The sequence below is a fragment of the Drosophila persimilis genome, unplaced genomic scaffold, assembly GCF_003286085.1.
Source record: "Drosophila persimilis strain 14011-0111.01,24,50 unplaced genomic scaffold, DperRS2 tig00000780-arrow-arrow-pilon, whole genome shotgun sequence".
Lineage (NCBI taxonomy): Eukaryota > Metazoa > Arthropoda > Insecta > Diptera > Drosophilidae > Drosophila > Drosophila persimilis.
In genome coordinates, this window is record NW_020825353.1 from 1,096,926 (window position 1) to 1,113,262 (window position 16,337).

The following is a 16,337-nucleotide window of genomic DNA, read 5'->3' on the forward strand; positions in this document are numbered from 1 at the left end:
CGTTGCTTTGCCTTTAACATCTGAAAATCGAGCATCACTTGGAGGAAAGTGCCGCTGCACGAACACTCGCCAACCAATAATATAAATATATTTTATACAGCACATTATTCTATACGAGTTTGAACGAATTTGTGTCCATGTGGAAGCCTGGCAAGCCTGATTTATACGAGAATAATGGCGGCACTGTTTTGGCCATTGCCGGAAAGGACTTCGTGGTCATTGGCGGGGACACACGTTTGAGCAGCGGCTGTGCAATTCTCTCGCGGACACAGACCAAGTTGTGTCCTCTGTCCAAGCAGATGGTGGTGGCGGCCACAGGCTGCTGGTGCGACGCCGTCTCGCTGACTAATCTGTTGAAGGTGAAGCAGCAGGGCTACGAGAACCAGCACCACAAGGTCATGAGCATCGAGTCCATGGCACAGATGCTCTCCGTGGTCCAGTACCAGCGACGCCATCTACCCTACAACGTCTCCCCCATTTTGGGTGGCATCGACCAGGACGGCCAGGGGGCCGTATTCTCTTACGATTGCATCGGCCATTTCGTCCGTGAAAGCAGCCGTGTCGAGGGGACAGCCGTCGGCATACTGCAGCCGGTGCTGGACAATCAGATTGGCTACACTAAGAAGGATCTCCTTGATGAGACATCCGAGCAGCCGGCGCTAACCAAGGAGCGTGCCCTGGCCATCGCCAAAGATGCCTTCATCACGGCCGCGCAGAGCGACGTGTTCACCGGCGACTCTGTGATTATCAATGTAATTACAAAGGATAGCATTAAGGTCGAGAAGATGCAGCTGGGCAAGGATGAGTTCTAATTCACTCCCATCGCCTTTTCCTTTAACACTCTCTCTTTCGTTTTCGTTGCTCATTAAATTATCATTTACATAGCACTATGATTACTTTTTCGCAGTCAAAAACTGCAACTCACAAATGCTCTCCAGCTGCGTCACCGGGAAGTGCATCAACAGCGACAGGATCAACTGCAACATCACCTGCAAGGCGAATCAGTTCAAGTGTGCGGCCTTCAATTGATGCCCATAGACCCCGAAATGTATCCTTCTTGTATCCCTCTTTCAGTTAAAAACAATTCGACGGGTTGTCGACCAGCATGCAAATGCTATGGCTGGGACTGCCACTCGAATGCATCAACGAGTGCGGTACCAACGAGTCGGGTCAGATGTGTGGGGCTGTACCAAAGTGCCGCCAGGATCAGTTCCATCGAAGATCTTCTGCTGCGACGACCAGTACAACTGCATCGATGGCTCCGCTACTGTGGTGGGCTTCTTCCAGACGGACGATGTCTTTGACACCCTCATCAGGCCCAAGGACACGCTGGCAACCATGAAGATTACATTCCGAAATTTCAGTTGTAATGAAAAATATACTTTTATTTCACTTTCAATGTTTGTGTTAGCAGTTAATAACAATTTCAAATTAATTAAAAACTAATCGCGCGTTCGGTTCTTCCGCTTGGATGTTTGCGTAGTTTCGTTAAGCATTCATTCATAACAAAATACAATAATTTAAAATAACAATTCAAAAGTCAAACGCCTTAAATTGGAAGGAGTGTGGTGAGTGGGGTGGGTTGGGGAGAGCTATGTAAAACAAGGTTAATACGGAAATGCGATGTAAACAATTAAAACATAAGAAATTCATCTAAATTGGGCTTCATGCGGTTGTTTAAATTCAAGGATATAAATAAGTTCTTAAAATATTCATCGTTAAAGGTATTCTTCATAATAAGTTCCATTTTAGCCATTCTCCAAGGCCCATTCTTCACGAATTTTGTTCATAACAGTTTAAAAACTAGAATTACTACTATCACCGCTGCGATTTATGTATGTACATGGCTACGGGCTATTATCTGTTAAGTTATGTTCCATAATATATTAAGCAATGCCTCTAAATGTAAGCATGCACATAGTATATGTACATGGCTGAGCCTCAGCGCAAACTAGGCGCTGGGCGTGACCGAGTTCGAGCTACTGCTGGTTTGGTTGTTGGTTTTGCGCTGCCTGGCCCCGCGGCCGGACCACAGGTACGACAAATCAATCGGCTGCTCCTGGGCCGTCTGGGCATCCATACACTTCAACTTTACGGTCTTCAAAACGTTCTCCAAGCGTGAGCGCTTCTTCTCGAGGACCTGCAATGGATGGAACGGATAAGCAATTGGTGGCAATTTAGTTTGGAAAGGGACTCGCAGTACACTGTACCTGTCCATTGGGCGCCACTGGGGCCACAACATGTACCGTTGTTGCTCCTCCCGTTGCTTCTGCGGCTGCCGCACTATTCCCACGTTGCTTTCTGCCTCCTGCTTTCTGCTGCTGCTGCTGCTCCTGTCTTCCTGAAGTCTTGTGCATCGTTGCGGGCACAGCTCCTCCTACTTCTAAATCAGTCTTATGCTTCTTCGTTTTCAGCAACGAGGGATCCACATCATGGGGCTGTAGAGACATTGAATTATTAGCATTTGGTTTACTTTGAGGTTGCAAAAACTCGTATTTAACATTACCGCATAGCTTTTGCAGATCTTCAGCTTTTCGGGGAATTTGCGGAAGGCATAGCTCTTAGTGCAGGCCGGATGGTTGGCTTTGGCTTTGGAAAAGAATCTCGCCGTCTTGTCCACCCGCAGCTCGCAGATGAAACAATGATCCTCGTCGGGGCACTCCATTGGACGGCCCTTGCAAAATGTGGTACGATCCAAGACCCAGCACCGACCAATGACTAGCTCAATGGGCACCACCTCGTAGAGGGAGACGCGAACCACCTCATTGGGATAGAAGCGGCGCGAGGGCTCGTGGAAGGTCTCGTGGGGTCGCAAGAAATGGTGGCCGAAAATGAAGCGTTTCCCATCATCATTCTTCCACAAGTGCTCCACTCGAAAGATGTCGCATTCCTGGTAGTCAATGGCCCCAATTGTCTCGTAGGTATGCTTCTGACTGGGTAGAATGTTGCCGGCCGCATCCTTGATGGGTATATCGCGTAGCACATACACAGCGTCGCCCTGTCGGACCTGCAGATTGCCCCGCATGAGGGTGAGGAAGTAGCGATGGCCCTCTTCGGTGTATTCGTCCAGGGGTATCTCCCGATCCACTTCTCGCGGCTCGCACCGCTCGCACTGGTAGTTGTCCGCATCAATGTCCGCCTTGGTGCACTCCGTATGCTGCCAGACCATGCACTTGGCGCACTGAATCATCAGACCCTCATCTTTGTAGAGGCCGCAAATGCAGCGAATCACATCCTCATCGGGCGATGCCTCTACGGCGGGCAGGGGCACAGTGGCCAGAGCCAATGGAGCCACCTCTGGGATCTCTGGGCGTTTCTCCTCCACCGGTGCAGCCTCCTCCTTCGGCCTGAAGCTCTGCAATGACTCTGACTCGCCCAAAATCTCCAGCAGATGTGTATAGCAGGCCATCTTTTGTTGCTCGTAGCACTCCAGCAGCTTCTGCACCGCCTTGGACTTGCCCTCGTCATCGCTATGCTGCTGCTTGGCCTCTGCAAAGAGTTGCAGCATCTGCAAATCGTATTCCAGTGGCGTCTTGTAGTGTCCCTGCTCGACATGGGCTTGTATTGACTTGAACTCCACGCGGGCGGCCGAGCCAGTACCTGAGCCATGAGTCTTTCCATTCGAGTTTTTCATGGCCTTCTTTTTCTTATTGCTGGGCACAGTCATCAGGAGTTCGGACATCTTCAGAGCCTCCACTGCGTTGCAAATGTCTCTCAGAATCACGGCCATTTTGGCCATCTTGTCCAGCTCTGGATCCTGGACGGCCTGGGTGAGGCCGCGGGTCTTCATGTTCCTTTGCGTGCAGAGAGCCGAAATCTGGGTAGCCAGCAGCGAGTTGGAGGATGGCGTAGAGGGTCGACTTCCAGGCAATCCGTCGCCATTGGAGGCCGCATGTGTGGGCGAATCAGATGCTGCCGCTCGCTTGGCCTGCAATTTGCGAATCTGTTTGAGAGAGATAGAGAGAGAGAGAGAGAGAGAGAAAGCATTAAGAGGCAATCCTTTTGGGGCTTATTAGATCGAAGCATACTTTCTCAAAGTTCCGGATTAGGAACGCATTAAACTGTTTGACCAACTTCTTCTCCTTCTCGGAGAGTGGCTGCATCTTGGCCTTGGCCACGGCCAGTGCAGCTGGGCTCTCCTTGCCCGTCATCCTCTGGGCATGCTTCTTGGCCTTGTGCTTCCGCTGGCGGCCGTTGCGGGCCGGACAACCCTCCACGGGCTTGGCCTCGACGGCAGGCAGAGGCTTCACTCGCTGCGACTTGCCACCAATCACGCCCCTGCACTGGGGCATATTGCAGCGACAGGGCTGACCCTCGGATGGATTGAACAGCGAGAAGTTGTAGTCGTAGGTGAGCTCCTCGCCCTGCTCGATGGGCCGCTTGGCAAACAGAACCATGCGGGACAGTCCGTTGACGCTCCACTTCTGCATCTCGCAGTTGGGCTCGCACGAGTGGTTCACAAAGCGACAGTCGCTGCCCATGCGCTGGCCATCGATGACGAGCCCCCCATCCAGATGGAGGCAGTAGTGATGCGTGTCGTTCAGATAGATGCTGGCCATCCGCTGCTTGAACTCCCGCTCGGTGACCACCTCGCCCACGTACTCGAGAATGTAGGTGCCCTTGGCGATGGGCAGCTTGGTCCGCACACCCCAGCCCTTGTCCAGCGTCATGAATCGCTCTACGCCGGGGGCCACCTCATGGCGTTGGATCTTCTGGTTCCTGCACTTCTCCGCCGCCGGGCAATTGCTGGGCGAGCACTCAGTGTAGACCATGCGATTGAGACAGTTGTCCAGGCAGGCCTTCTCCCCCTGGTTCTTGCAATTGCAGGTGGGGTGGTCGAACCCGGCCAGATTCGGACGCACCGACTCCGCATAGACATTTGTGCGGATCTTCCGATAGTTCCACGAGGGGACAATGTGCCGCGTGGGAAGCTTATCGTTGGTGTACGCCCACCAAATGTCGTAGGGCAGCTCAAAGTCCATTTCCGTTTGTCGGTAATACTTCTCGCAGTAGGGCGGTGGCGGCAGAAGGCTGCCACCCTGCGCAACATGCTGCTCCTCCTGTCCTGTTGCTCCCGGCTTCTTGTTCACCTTGTTCCCTGGCGGCGGCATCGGCGACTGCTTATAATAATTTGAGAACAGTCCGGCCACCAGGTAGTTCTTCTTCACCTTCGAATACTTGCGCTGGGAGGCAGAGACCGTTGAAACAGTCGAGGCTTTGTCCTCGCTGCCAGCATCACTCAAGCTGGCATTGTCGGGCGGCAGGGGATGGAGCGATTCACTGACGGGCAGAGGATCATGTTCGATGGGGATTTTCTCCAGGCGCTTGGCCTCTGCCGCAGCATCGATTTCCTCCTGCGTGGCGTGCATTTCCATAGGGGAAACCACCTCCACGGGCACTGGCAGAACTGTGGAAGGCTGTGGCGGGTCCACGACTGTGGCCTGCAGATTCTTCCTACGCTTCAAGCGAATCTGACAGCTCTTTAGGCCAACGCCTGCCGGAAGCTTGATGTTGTTCAGCGTCTGTGGTGGCTTCACCTGTTGCGGCGCTGCAGCGGGATGTTCCACTTCCACTTTTGGCTTGGGCTGGCGTCCACGCTTCTTGGCCGGAGGCTTCACATCCAAGACGGGCGCGGGAGGCGGTGGGGGCACCACAACAGGGAGCGCCTCCTTGTCTTTGGGTCTTCTTCCTCGCGGTCTGCCTCTGGGGGCCGGGGTCTGCGGACGCTGGAGACGCTCCAGGGCCACCACGGACAGGCGCGGTGCCCTCTGATTGCTCCGGGCAACGAAGGTCTCCCTGGCCTCGCCTATCAGGGGAACACGCTCACAATCCAGCAAGGGATTGGCTGGGATCTGGACTTGGGCGCTGCTGGAGCTCCTCGTTTCCCGAATGGGCTGCAAGGGCTCCTCGTCCGCTTGCTGCATGCCGAGAATGGGATGATCAACCATCACGACTGCTGGCTGCTGTTGCTGTTCCACGCTGACTTTCCTTTTCTTCTTTTTCACTGTGGGAAACCCAGTGCGATTGATCTTCTTCCGCTTCCGCTTGAGCAGGAGATTGCCGCCGGTCTTGTGGAGCAGTGTCTCCACCACCCGCTGACCGATTTCCTTTTTGGTATCCTCTTTGATGTCCAGGGCCGAGAGCAGCGGTGACTCCACCTCGGTCTTGGTAATGACGGATTCGTTTAGCTTCCCAATGGGAATCTGTATTTCCAGCTCCACCGATGGCTCGAATATGCCCGGCGGGGGATAGCTTCCGGATGGCGATTGCAGCTGGATCAAGTCCCTCGCGGAGTGGGGCACCTTCTGCTGCTTGGCTACCCCTCCGCGCCGCTGCTGCTTGAGGGAGCCCAGCGAACTGGGACTGATGTCCAGCAGCTTGCCGCCACTGATGGAATTGTTGTCCACCACAATCCGCAGCGGAGAGTTGCTGGCCGATGAGGCAGCAGCGGCAACGCCTGCCGCCGCGGGTTGCTCCAGCAGGTGCCGCTTCTTGGGCGTCAGAGCGGACTTTCCACTCTTTGCATTGAACTGCGCCTGCGACTTGGTGGAGGCAGTGCTCTTGGCCGTCGCAGCAGCTGCCGCCCAGGCCTCGGCATTGAGTTTGCCATTGGCAAAAGCCGCCTCGCCCAGGGGACGCTCGCCGGGAGTGAGCAGATAGTGGCGCTTCTTCAGCGGCAACTTGTGATCGTCGGGGCTGGAGCTGGAGTTGCTCTGCGACTTCTTGTGGCGCCTCTTGGCTGTGCCGTTGCTGCTGCCACTGCCATTGGGGGTTCCGCTGACGCTCGCATTGGCGCTGGCCGAGAGCATGGCAAAGTCCACCAAAGGCTCGCTCAGCTTCCGCTTCTTTTGGGCCCGCTTGAGGGGCTTGGGCAGTGCCGCAGCGCCCGACGCTGCAGAGCCGCCTCCTCCGCCATTGAGGACCAACTGCTGTGCGGTATTGGGTGCCGCCAGGGTCGCCTGCAGCTTGGTGGCCTCGGCCAGCAGCTTCTCCTTGCCGCTGCTGCCAGTGAGTCGATCATCCTGAATGCGACAGCGGGAGTGGAAGGTGCTGGTGATGATCTCGATCTCAGTGAGCAGCTTGGAGTCAATGTTCAGCGACTTGCTGTGGCTGAAGCTCTTGCGTCGATGTCGGCGACGCACGCGCGACACCCCAGAGACATAGCTGCTGCACATGCTCGCCGCCGAGGAGCGTCTGGACTTGATCTTGCAGGAGGACTTGCTGGGGGCAGGGGTTTCCTTGCGTTGGTTCATCATTTTGCTGATGAAAATCTCGGGATTGGTGGTGGGTAGGCTGCTGCTACCGCTGCCGCCGCCACGACCGAAATACTGTCCTGTGGTCACATACCGATTGATTTCCCCATACTTCTTGCTGGCACTCGTCGTGGGCAGACTCTGGAGACTGGGCTTGCTGATGTACTCGTTGCTCTCCTCGCTGCTCTGGCCCAGAGAGAGGCCGGCTAGTAGCAGTATGTCCAGGTCGTCGGTGGGGTCCTCTTGGGCCGCTCCATTCTTCAGCAGCATCGAGGCCCTTCGCTTGCGTCGCATCCTCATCCCAGACTTGCCCGACTCTTTGCAGTCGCTGCGATAGCCACAGCTCTTGGCCCGACTGCGGCGACTCATGCAGCTCTTGGTGCTGTAGCGACTCTTGCAGCTGGCATCGGACTTGTACCCGGAGTTGTGGTTGTGGGAGCTCTTCTGGTGCCGCACACTGCCGTAGTCCGAGACATAACCGCTTTTGGCGGCCAGAATCTTGCTGCATATTGTGGTGCTGGCACCTCCCGCGCCGCTAGCCGCACCCGCACCCACACTCACGCTGCGCAGCCTGAACTTTTTGTTCACATCGATCTCCCGCCACAGAGGGTCCAGCTGCAGCTCTTCCTTGTTCGTGCTAGAGCTGGGTTTCTTGTTGTTCTGCCGGCGCTTGTTCCTGGGCGACGGATACAGGACTCGCTCTGTCGCATACATTCGCTTGTCCAAATAGGCCATATCGATCTTGGGCTTGTTGCTGGTCGCAGCGGCTGGCGCTCCGGCTGTGCCAGACGGCACAATATTCTCAGTTTGCATTTTGGGCGAGGGCGTGGTACTCTGTGTGGTGCTGGTGGTGCTTATGACACCCGAGTCGGCCGATTCATTGATGGCAGGACCAGAGCTTCGAGATGGCGGCACCACTACTGGCGTTTTCTTGGGCCTACCGCGACGCTTGCGGGGAACGTTTGCCAGCAGTTGGGTTTCCTCTTTCGCTTTTGGCAGCTGCTTCTCCGTCAACTTTGAGTTTCCGGTCTGGCCCAGCATCTGGGTCTTTTCCATGAAGTCCTGCAGCAAGGTGGATTGGTATTGGGGCAGATTCTTCGATTTGGCAGCCTTTCGAAAGCTGCCCTCGACGGTGGTGTCCTCGGTGTCGCTCTCCACTCGCTTGATGGCCGCCTGCACCAGATTGGGCAGATCATTGTCGCTCGAAGAGATGCCAATGTCGAGAGGTTTGCTGGCGGACTGGGCTGCCTGGCTTATGGCCGTCAGCAGGAGACGGGGGGCACGCTGCTGGTGAACCTTCAGTGGTAGATCATCCTCAGAGTCCGAGGAGAAGGCAGAAAGCATCCCTTTCTTTGACTTTGCAGTGTGTTCTGCGTGTTGCTGGGTTTTGTTATGTGTGCTGCTGCTGCCGCTGGTAATTTTCTTGCGCTTCACTTTGATTTTTTTGCTAGCTGCTTTATTTTTAGCCTCTGAGCAGCCGGATTCCGTGTCCTGGGTGGACATCTTTCTAGACTTTAAGGGATTCTTGCAAATGACGCTCTGATGATCCTTTCGACTGGGGGCTGTGCCTGGGGCTGGGGCTGGCGCTGGGGCTGGGGCTGGAACTGATGCTATTTTTGATGATGCGGGTACCAGGGGGCGAATGGCTGAGATTCTCATGCGCAGTCCATCTGTGTCCGAACGTTGCACGACACTGAACTGTGTGGCTGATTTCGCAGACTTCGATTGGCTCGATTGATCCGTAATGGAGTCAGTTTCCTGTAAATTCCAAGGTTACTTAAACATTGATGCACTAATACGGATTACGGATTATGGATATGCACTTGCCTCATTTTCACTGCCGGATTCTTGTGTACGTTGCGTTTCCAGAACCTTTGCTGCTGCTGATGTCTCATTTTGGCCACTGCTCATATTTTGGTGTCGCGTAGAAGCTGCAAGATGGGAAGTGCGACGATTAGCTGCGGCCACAAACGAGAGATGTTTTTCGACAATGCCTTAAATTTAATCGCATTTAAAGTAGGTCACACCGTAGGCGCTGTGTTGTGGGACAGCGGGACGCGCGGGCGGTAGGCCGTCGTCGGAGGGCCCCCGCGCCAACCAACACCAACTCTTTTCACACACTTACGCTTTGTGATTTTCTCGCTAGCACTTCACCTGCGGCTTTAGTTCAAGTGTAAAGAGTCAATGAATAACCGAGTTAGTGCTTTATTCATTGCATTTGCAGTTTTATATTTGCCTCTGGCTTGTGGCTTGTTTTGCTTCTTAAAATGGCGCCGTTTTCACTTTTGGTGCAGTCGCTGCTGCTGCTGCTTCTCTGCTTTGTTCGACGCCCGACGGACGGCAACGACAACGACGCAACGTTGCAATGCTTTTCTTTTCGCATGCAGCACATTCAATTTAGATTCACTCTTATGCTGCACGCGGGCAACGGGTGGGGGCGCGCGTCAATTTATTAATTTAATCTTAATTTGGCGCAACAACAAAAATCCAAGCAACCAAAAAATTTACGAACATAAATAAATAAAGAAATAGTGTTGGGTGCAGTGTGACCGCGGATTTATTGAATCTAGTATGTGTGTACAGCTGAGTGACCGTATACAAATAATCTCACCCATGCAATGAAATACTGAAATCGATAGAAGCTTTTTTCGAGCATATGATTTTCAGAAATATACCGTAAATATACCGATATAAAAACCGATTTTAATACACTTAACCCCCCACTATTTAAACAGGTGAATAATTTCCGTTGAACAGCGGAAAAAAACACTGTTTTTATATCTCTTGGCTTAAAAGTCATGAACACAATATCTTGAAATGAAAATGTAGTACCCACTAGTCAGCAAAGGGTTAATCGTTCTCTCTTCGTCATTGGAAATTATATTCCTCGATTACAACATATTACCAGCTAAGATCAATTTTTCCCAATTAATGAAATGAATCAACTTTTCACAAGATTGACTAATTTCCAAAACTATCTTTTTTTTTGAAGAATCGAATATATAAAATAATTTCTTAAAAATACTTAAAATACTAAAAAAGAGTGTGACCTAGAGGTGTGTTTACACTGGACACCCATATTTATTACAAAAATTCCATTAAAAAATATCACAGAAACTAAATCTCTTTCGCGTAAATTTCTTGTACACATATATTAACGAGCATGAGCGGAAAGCTAACAAAGGCAAGCAGCGCCTCCAGCAGCATGCTATACGGCTCCGTATACTCTGCGGAATCAATAAAAGTAATTGCCGAGAGCATTGGCGTGGGCACCTTGTCGGACGATGCGGCCAAGGAGCTGGGCGAAGACATATCCATCAAGCTGAAGCGCATTGTCCAAGATGCGGCCAAGTTCAGTAACCATGCCAAGCGGCAGAAGATCCTGATCAGCGACATTGACATGTCACTGAAGGTGCGCAATGTGGAGCCGCAGTATGGATTTGTGTCCAAGGATAACATTCCCTTTCGCTTCGCCACGGGCGGCGGTCGCGAGCTGCACTTCACCGAGGACAAAGAGATCGATTTGAGTGAAATCACAGCCAACAACGCGGTGAAGATACCACTGGACACAACCCTACGCTCCCACTGGTTTGTGGTGGAGGGCATACAGCCCACGGTGCCGGAGAATCCGCCGCCACTCTCGAAAGACTCACAGTTCGTGGACTCGGTCAATCCAGTGATCAAACTGGACCAAGGCCTGAACAAGGATGCTGCCGGAAAGCCAACCACTGGAAAGATTCACAAGCTCAAGAACGTGGAGACCATCCACGTCAAGCAGCTGGCCACGCACGAGCTGTCCGTGGAGCAGCAGTTGTACTACAAAGAGATCACCGAGGCCTGCGTCGGCTCCGATGAGCCACGCCGCGGCGAGGCCCTGCAGTCGTTGGGCTCTGATCCTGGCCTGCACGAGATGCTGCCTCGCATGTGCACTTTCATAGCCGAGGGCGTCAAGGTTAATGTGGTGCAGAACAATCTGGCTCTGCTCATCTATCTGATGCGCATGGTGCGTGCCCTTCTGGACAATCCATCCCTCTTCCTGGAGAAATACGTAAGAAGTCCGCGAGACAGCTCTATTCCATGTCTAATCTCTTGCCTTTATCGTTGATAGCTTCATGAACTAATACCCTCGGTGATGACCTGCATTGTGTCCAAGCAGCTTTGCATGCGCCCCGAGCTGGACAACCACTGGGCATTGCGTGACTTCGCCTCCCGCCTGATGGCCCAGATCTGCAAGACCTTCAACACATTGACCAACAATCTGCAGACCCGTGTGACGCGGTAGGTATTCAGTATTTCCTTGATCGAGACACACATTAATTCCCTTTTCCCCTCGACAGCATCTTCAGCAAGGCTCTGCAGAACGATAAGACACATCTGTCGTCGCTGTACGGCTCGATTGCGGGCTTGTCGGAACTGGGAGGGGAGGTCATCAAGGTGTTTATCATACCGCGGCTCGCATTCATCTCGGAACGCATCGAGCCCCACCTGCTGGGCACCTCCATCAGCAACACGGACAAGACTGCCGCGGGACACATACGCGCAATGCTTCAGAAATGCTGCCCCCCGATACTGAAGCAAATGCGTCCGCACCCAGACATAGCCGACGAGTACAAATCGGACTTTGGCTTTCTGGGTCCGTCGCTATGTCAGGCCGTGGTGAAGGCACGCAACGCTCCGGCCAACATGGTCACGATCTCCTCGAACACCATTAACACGGCGCCCATCACGAGTGCCGCTCAGACCGCCACTGCGATTGGACGTGTCACAATCCCCAGCTCGCAACGTCAAGGGTATAGCAATAAAAAGAGCTCTCAATGTGTCCCATCTTATTCCCCGATCTTCTTCCCGACAGAAGCCCTGTAGTCTCGACCCTGCCTCAGATACGCGCCCTTCAGTCCAATCAGCAGCCACAAAAGTTCGTTATAGTCACACAGAACGCACAGCAGCAGCAATCCCAGCAGGCAAAAGTGGTGCGCAGGGGCAGCTCGCCGCATAGTGTGGTCCTGTCGGCCGCCTCCATTGCGGCGAACACTTCCAATTCGAACTCCTCCTCGGGCAGCGGCAACGTCAGCAACCTGAACAGTGGCGGCAGCCTGCTCTCCTCGCGGAGTAACGACAATGTGTGTGTTAGTGGAGATGGCGAAGGCCAAGAGTTGTCGGGTATAACAGTTGATTCTTTTTAGAGCACCCTAGATGCCAACTCGCTGATCATCGAGACGGAAATTGTGCGCGCTCCGCCCGAACTGGACGATCTGACCCATCTCGAGTGACACACAACCAATCACGAGTCCCATTCATAGTCGTTCATAGAAATTCATTTTAGAGACCCTAATAAAAGTACTTTAAACATTAGACCGAAGCTTTGTAGTGCAACCTACCCCAAAAAAAAGCGCCACGCATGCAGCACGCAGAACGCATGTGCGGAATGTCAGTCAAGTGGCAGGCTATTGATTTTTCCACCACTCACAGTCCAGAGGTATACACGCACAAAGAGCGCTCTGCGGGAAAGAGAGCATACACAACTCATTTGTAGATACCCATCGCAGGACAAAGGCAAAGCTCAGGCCAGCACCAGCAGCAGTAGCAGCAGCAGCACCAGCAGCAGTAGCAGGGGATTTCTTGGAATTTTTGTACAGGAATTTTGACATTAATAGCAGAGCAGAATGCATGCCAGATTTGCCGATTCCGATCCCGCGTCCCCGGACAGCGGTGACCGCATTGAAACGGAGACCCTGGAGTATCGCATCGAGGTGTTCAAACAGAATCCCAAGAACATGGCCGCACTGCACGAGATGCTCGATGAGGTGGTGCTGCGCGCTGAAACGGAGGCCAACAAGCGGGCTTTCGATGGCCAGAAATCGCAACAGGTTAGCTAATCAATCCACTTAATCCTTTATTGGTGCATATTTTTTGCTGTAAAACTAATGCTGGATATTCGTGCTGTCACGTTGCAGGGCAAGGAGAAGCGTCCGAGTAAGTACACATTACGCATTCAAGAATTGAACGAATCCCCTTGCTTTTTATGGGAACGTAAACTTGCTGGGATCCACCTCTGACATGCATTTGGTTGTATAGAAGATCTTTTCACACGAATCCTTGTACGGTTTCTCTGTGAAAACAAAGAGAAAAGTGTATGCCAGAGAGACCTTCAGATCTCGCCTTGAAGCGGTTCCATTCAATGGCACTTACGCGCATCCCTGCATGCGTCTACGGACGCCCTGCCAGCCTCCAGCATTTCCGGCGGCAAGATGATTGGCAGCTGGGCATATGCTTTGGCGGCGCTGAACTCTCCCTTCTTGGTCACCGTGCCCGCCATCTGGGCAATGCACCTGGTATAGCACTGCAAGGGCACAGACATCACAGTGGGACTTACGTGGGGTGGGGTCTATTCCGTCCTTGACTCACCATCAAGTCCTGCGTGTGCTCCATACTGAAGTCCGCTGCGCGGATTCGATCCAATGTTTCGGTGGTCACCTTAAACTTGGGCTGACAGGCGCCGCGCAGCATGTCCATCGACTGCATCATCTGTTCCATGGTCACGGCCAGTCCTTGGTGCGGCAGCAGCCCGAGCAGCAGCTCCATTTGCAGGACGATGGCCAAAACCAGAGACGAGCTGTGTTTACAGTGCTTCATGATGCCAAAAAAAAAAACAATGACTCGCCTTTCCCGCTGGCTGGGGCCTTTATATGTGCGCACATTGGAGGATGGAGATGGGGCATGGGGCATGGGGCAGGGCAGGCTAACCTGGGGACAGGTGACCGGGTGGACCAGCAGGTGGTAATTAAGCGGAGCTTCTAATTAAAACACGCTTTCGCACGTAATACTCCCGATTCCATTGCATTCTCCTGTTCCGTAGTTATTTCTGTTCGATCGCATGCGATTTGTGCACTTTATTCCGTACTTTACTTTGGCCTCCCACACTCATCTTTGGTTATTTGCTTCTCGAATGCTTCTTGCACTAATCGGTCAGGTTTCGCCATACCAGATTTTAAGAACGGCAAGGTGGTGAATCGTGCTCGAGGATTTGTGGTGCGCATCTTCGATGCCATCTGCAATTGCGCCAACACCAATGCGGCCGCAGCCACGACGCGCTTCAAGCTGAGAAGCAACAGCGGTGGAGCAGCAGGAGCAGCGGGAGGAGGAGCTTCGTCTGGTAATGGTAAGCGCCAGCAATCCCAGGACGAACCGGAGACCCTGGCCCTAACCAAGAAGAAGCCTTCGGCCGAGGGCAAAAAGAAGAAGGGCGTCAGCATGGCCGATGATGTCCAGGCGGGCGTACGACTAATGGACTAGGCAAGCAATAATCCAATCTTGGAATACATATAATCAAAAGGAGTGGGCCAGTTCTGTATCCCCAAAGAGCGAACCCTTCATAAGGGATATCAATTATGTATCATCCTGATCACAGTCCTCCCCCAACTTTACACCAAATATCGTTTATACACTTACATATACATATATACTCTTTCTAATGGGCTATTCCCAAATGATTTCCTTTGCTCAAAATCGACAAACGCACAACAACAATTTGATACTGTCTTCCCCCTGAAGACCAAAGTCGTAGAATCGTATAAGATGTAGTGGGAAGCTTTAGCTTTCTTTTATTTTTGTTATCATTTCGTAAACCCAAATGTGATCCCAAAGATACAAAACCACACGATGAGCACAAGCAATGTTTTAGGGAGTAAGGGAAGACAAGGTCTATATAGTCTACATATATGGTCGGGTCTCTACGCCCTCTTAACTCTCGAAACGATAACGTTCTCGTTCTCCCACGCACAACACAATCAAATGTAGGCATGGCATTGCATTGCATTGCATAATACAAGTAATAATAATAGCGAAAGTATCAGATCAGAAGAGAAAAAACACTACAATGTCAGGTTTAACAACAGGTCTCTGTCAGCACTCCACCTAATTATAACTGTACTGTAGGATAAGTACGAGTATATTAAATTATATACCAATATACTATACCTATTTAGAGTGTGTTTACGTGTGTTTTTGTTTGGTTTTTGTAGCAAAAAAAACCCAAACCAAACAAAGGGTTCTTTAATAAATATACAAACATAAATGTGTACTGATTTTATATATGTATAAAGAAAAAACATATACATAGTAACTACTAACTTTCAAACCGAAGAGTCATTTCACAGGTTTCCTTAATCGCCCATAACCTACACGCTCTATATACACATGCATATGTATATTTTTGTGAGGACCCTTTTTGGAAGAGATTGATCTATCTATGTACAACCCACTCTAGGACCCCCAACTAAAGAAATAACTAGCGAGAGAACTTTGTATGTACTTGCAACAGGCAATAGTTTTGTATAAGATTTTGCATTTATTTTGTAATCACCCGAAATGCAAAGACCTCCCCCTCCACTCCACTCCCCTTCCCATCCCACCCATAGTTTGAATTTGTGGCTAAAAACAATTGAATATCCATCTACTATACATTATAAAATGTGCATAAGGCAAAGAGAAATGTTGTATTTAGTTAAACAAAAATATCAGCAATAAAATGTGTAACAAACGAATTCGAATTGGGACTATGCAGATCGCATCTCTGGGATAACCGACCCTACCATATAGGGATAGGGGTACGAGCCTTGGCCTCTTCTCCGCTCAATTGTATGCATCAGAAGTGCAACGCATTTGCCCACCAAGTTTTTTGCGATTCCGGTTGTGGCCTTTAATTGACTTATCCATTGTGTTGATGTACAGCCGTCAAAATGCAATTAAATATGGGTTCTAAGTGGCAAATCTATTTATATAGACAAATATTGCTTTTATGGAATCAAAACTCACCGAACCGCATCATTAGCCATGCACATCACGTTTTTCCCAGTTGGATCCCCCATGGGCTTCGTCATCGGATGTGCTCTGCTCCCAAGTGCTGGCGCAATGGCTACATTGAGATAACATTCAAAATTGGGTCTAAGCTCATAAGCATTAAAGGGGGGACCGGCATGGCAGTGGCCGGTCCTCTCCCTTTCAAAGATAAGCCAGTTGCAAAAAGCACAAATTGTTTAAGCAGATTACGAGTACATTGCATGTAGTTGTAGTATATAAATGTCA

The 16,337-nt window shown here is 51.5% G+C and overlaps 5 protein-coding genes across 7 annotated transcripts; 3 read left to right on the forward strand and 2 right to left on the reverse strand.

The window, feature by feature from the left end:
- Positions 1 to 86: 86 nt before the first annotated feature.
- Positions 87 to 1,335, forward strand: LOC6602351 (proteasome subunit beta type-1). The gene is made up of 3 exons (XM_002027394.2): positions 87 to 752; positions 908 to 1,010; positions 1,075 to 1,335. Exons 1-3 carry the CDS (start codon positions 138 to 140, stop codon positions 1,302 to 1,304), a joined length of 948 nt encoding a protein of 315 aa, XP_002027430.2. The 5' UTR covers positions 87 to 137; the 3' UTR covers positions 1,305 to 1,335.
- A 23-nt stretch (positions 1,336 to 1,358) lies between these two features.
- Positions 1,359 to 9,703, reverse strand: LOC6602353 (histone-lysine N-methyltransferase ash1). Its single transcript, XM_026992642.1, has 6 exons — positions 9,379 to 9,703; positions 9,081 to 9,184; positions 4,029 to 9,011; positions 2,507 to 3,943; positions 2,211 to 2,438; positions 1,359 to 2,140 (listed from the first exon to the last, which is right to left on the reverse strand). The coding sequence occupies exons 2-6, from the start codon at positions 9,162 to 9,164 to the stop codon at positions 1,952 to 1,954; spliced, it is 6,921 nt and encodes a 2,306-aa protein (XP_026848443.1). The 5' UTR covers positions 9,165 to 9,184; positions 9,379 to 9,703; the 3' UTR covers positions 1,359 to 1,951.
- A 666-nt stretch (positions 9,704 to 10,369) lies between these two features.
- Positions 10,370 to 12,523, forward strand: LOC6602354 (transcription initiation factor TFIID subunit 6). The gene is made up of 5 exons (XM_026992786.1): positions 10,370 to 11,301; positions 11,362 to 11,531; positions 11,591 to 12,043; positions 12,106 to 12,373; positions 12,437 to 12,523. Exons 1-5 carry the CDS (start codon positions 10,417 to 10,419, stop codon positions 12,521 to 12,523), a joined length of 1,863 nt encoding a protein of 620 aa, XP_026848587.1. The 5' UTR covers positions 10,370 to 10,416.
- On the forward strand, positions 12,327 to 15,291 carry LOC6602355. 3 transcript variants are annotated; one of them, XM_026992680.1, is made up of 4 exons: positions 12,327 to 12,379; positions 12,437 to 13,120; positions 13,208 to 13,226; positions 14,224 to 15,291. In XM_026992680.1, the coding sequence occupies exons 2-4, from the start codon at positions 12,917 to 12,919 to the stop codon at positions 14,544 to 14,546; spliced, it is 546 nt and encodes a 181-aa protein (XP_026848481.1). In that variant the 5' UTR covers positions 12,327 to 12,379; positions 12,437 to 12,916; the 3' UTR covers positions 14,547 to 15,291. The 3 variants fall into 3 exon arrangements, with proteins under 3 accessions (XP_026848481.1, XP_026848480.1, XP_002027434.1); XM_026992679.1 differs by having other exon boundaries at positions 12,337 to 12,373; XM_002027398.2 differs by having other exon boundaries at positions 12,339 to 13,120; positions 14,239 to 15,291.
- Positions 13,127 to 13,927, reverse strand: LOC6602356 (general odorant-binding protein lush). Its single transcript, XM_002027399.2, has 3 exons — positions 13,659 to 13,927; positions 13,443 to 13,593; positions 13,127 to 13,362 (listed from the first exon to the last, which is right to left on the reverse strand). The coding sequence occupies exons 1-3, from the start codon at positions 13,884 to 13,886 to the stop codon at positions 13,274 to 13,276; spliced, it is 468 nt and encodes a 155-aa protein (XP_002027435.1). The 5' UTR covers positions 13,887 to 13,927; the 3' UTR covers positions 13,127 to 13,273.
- Positions 15,292 to 16,337: the final 1,046 nt, after the last annotated feature.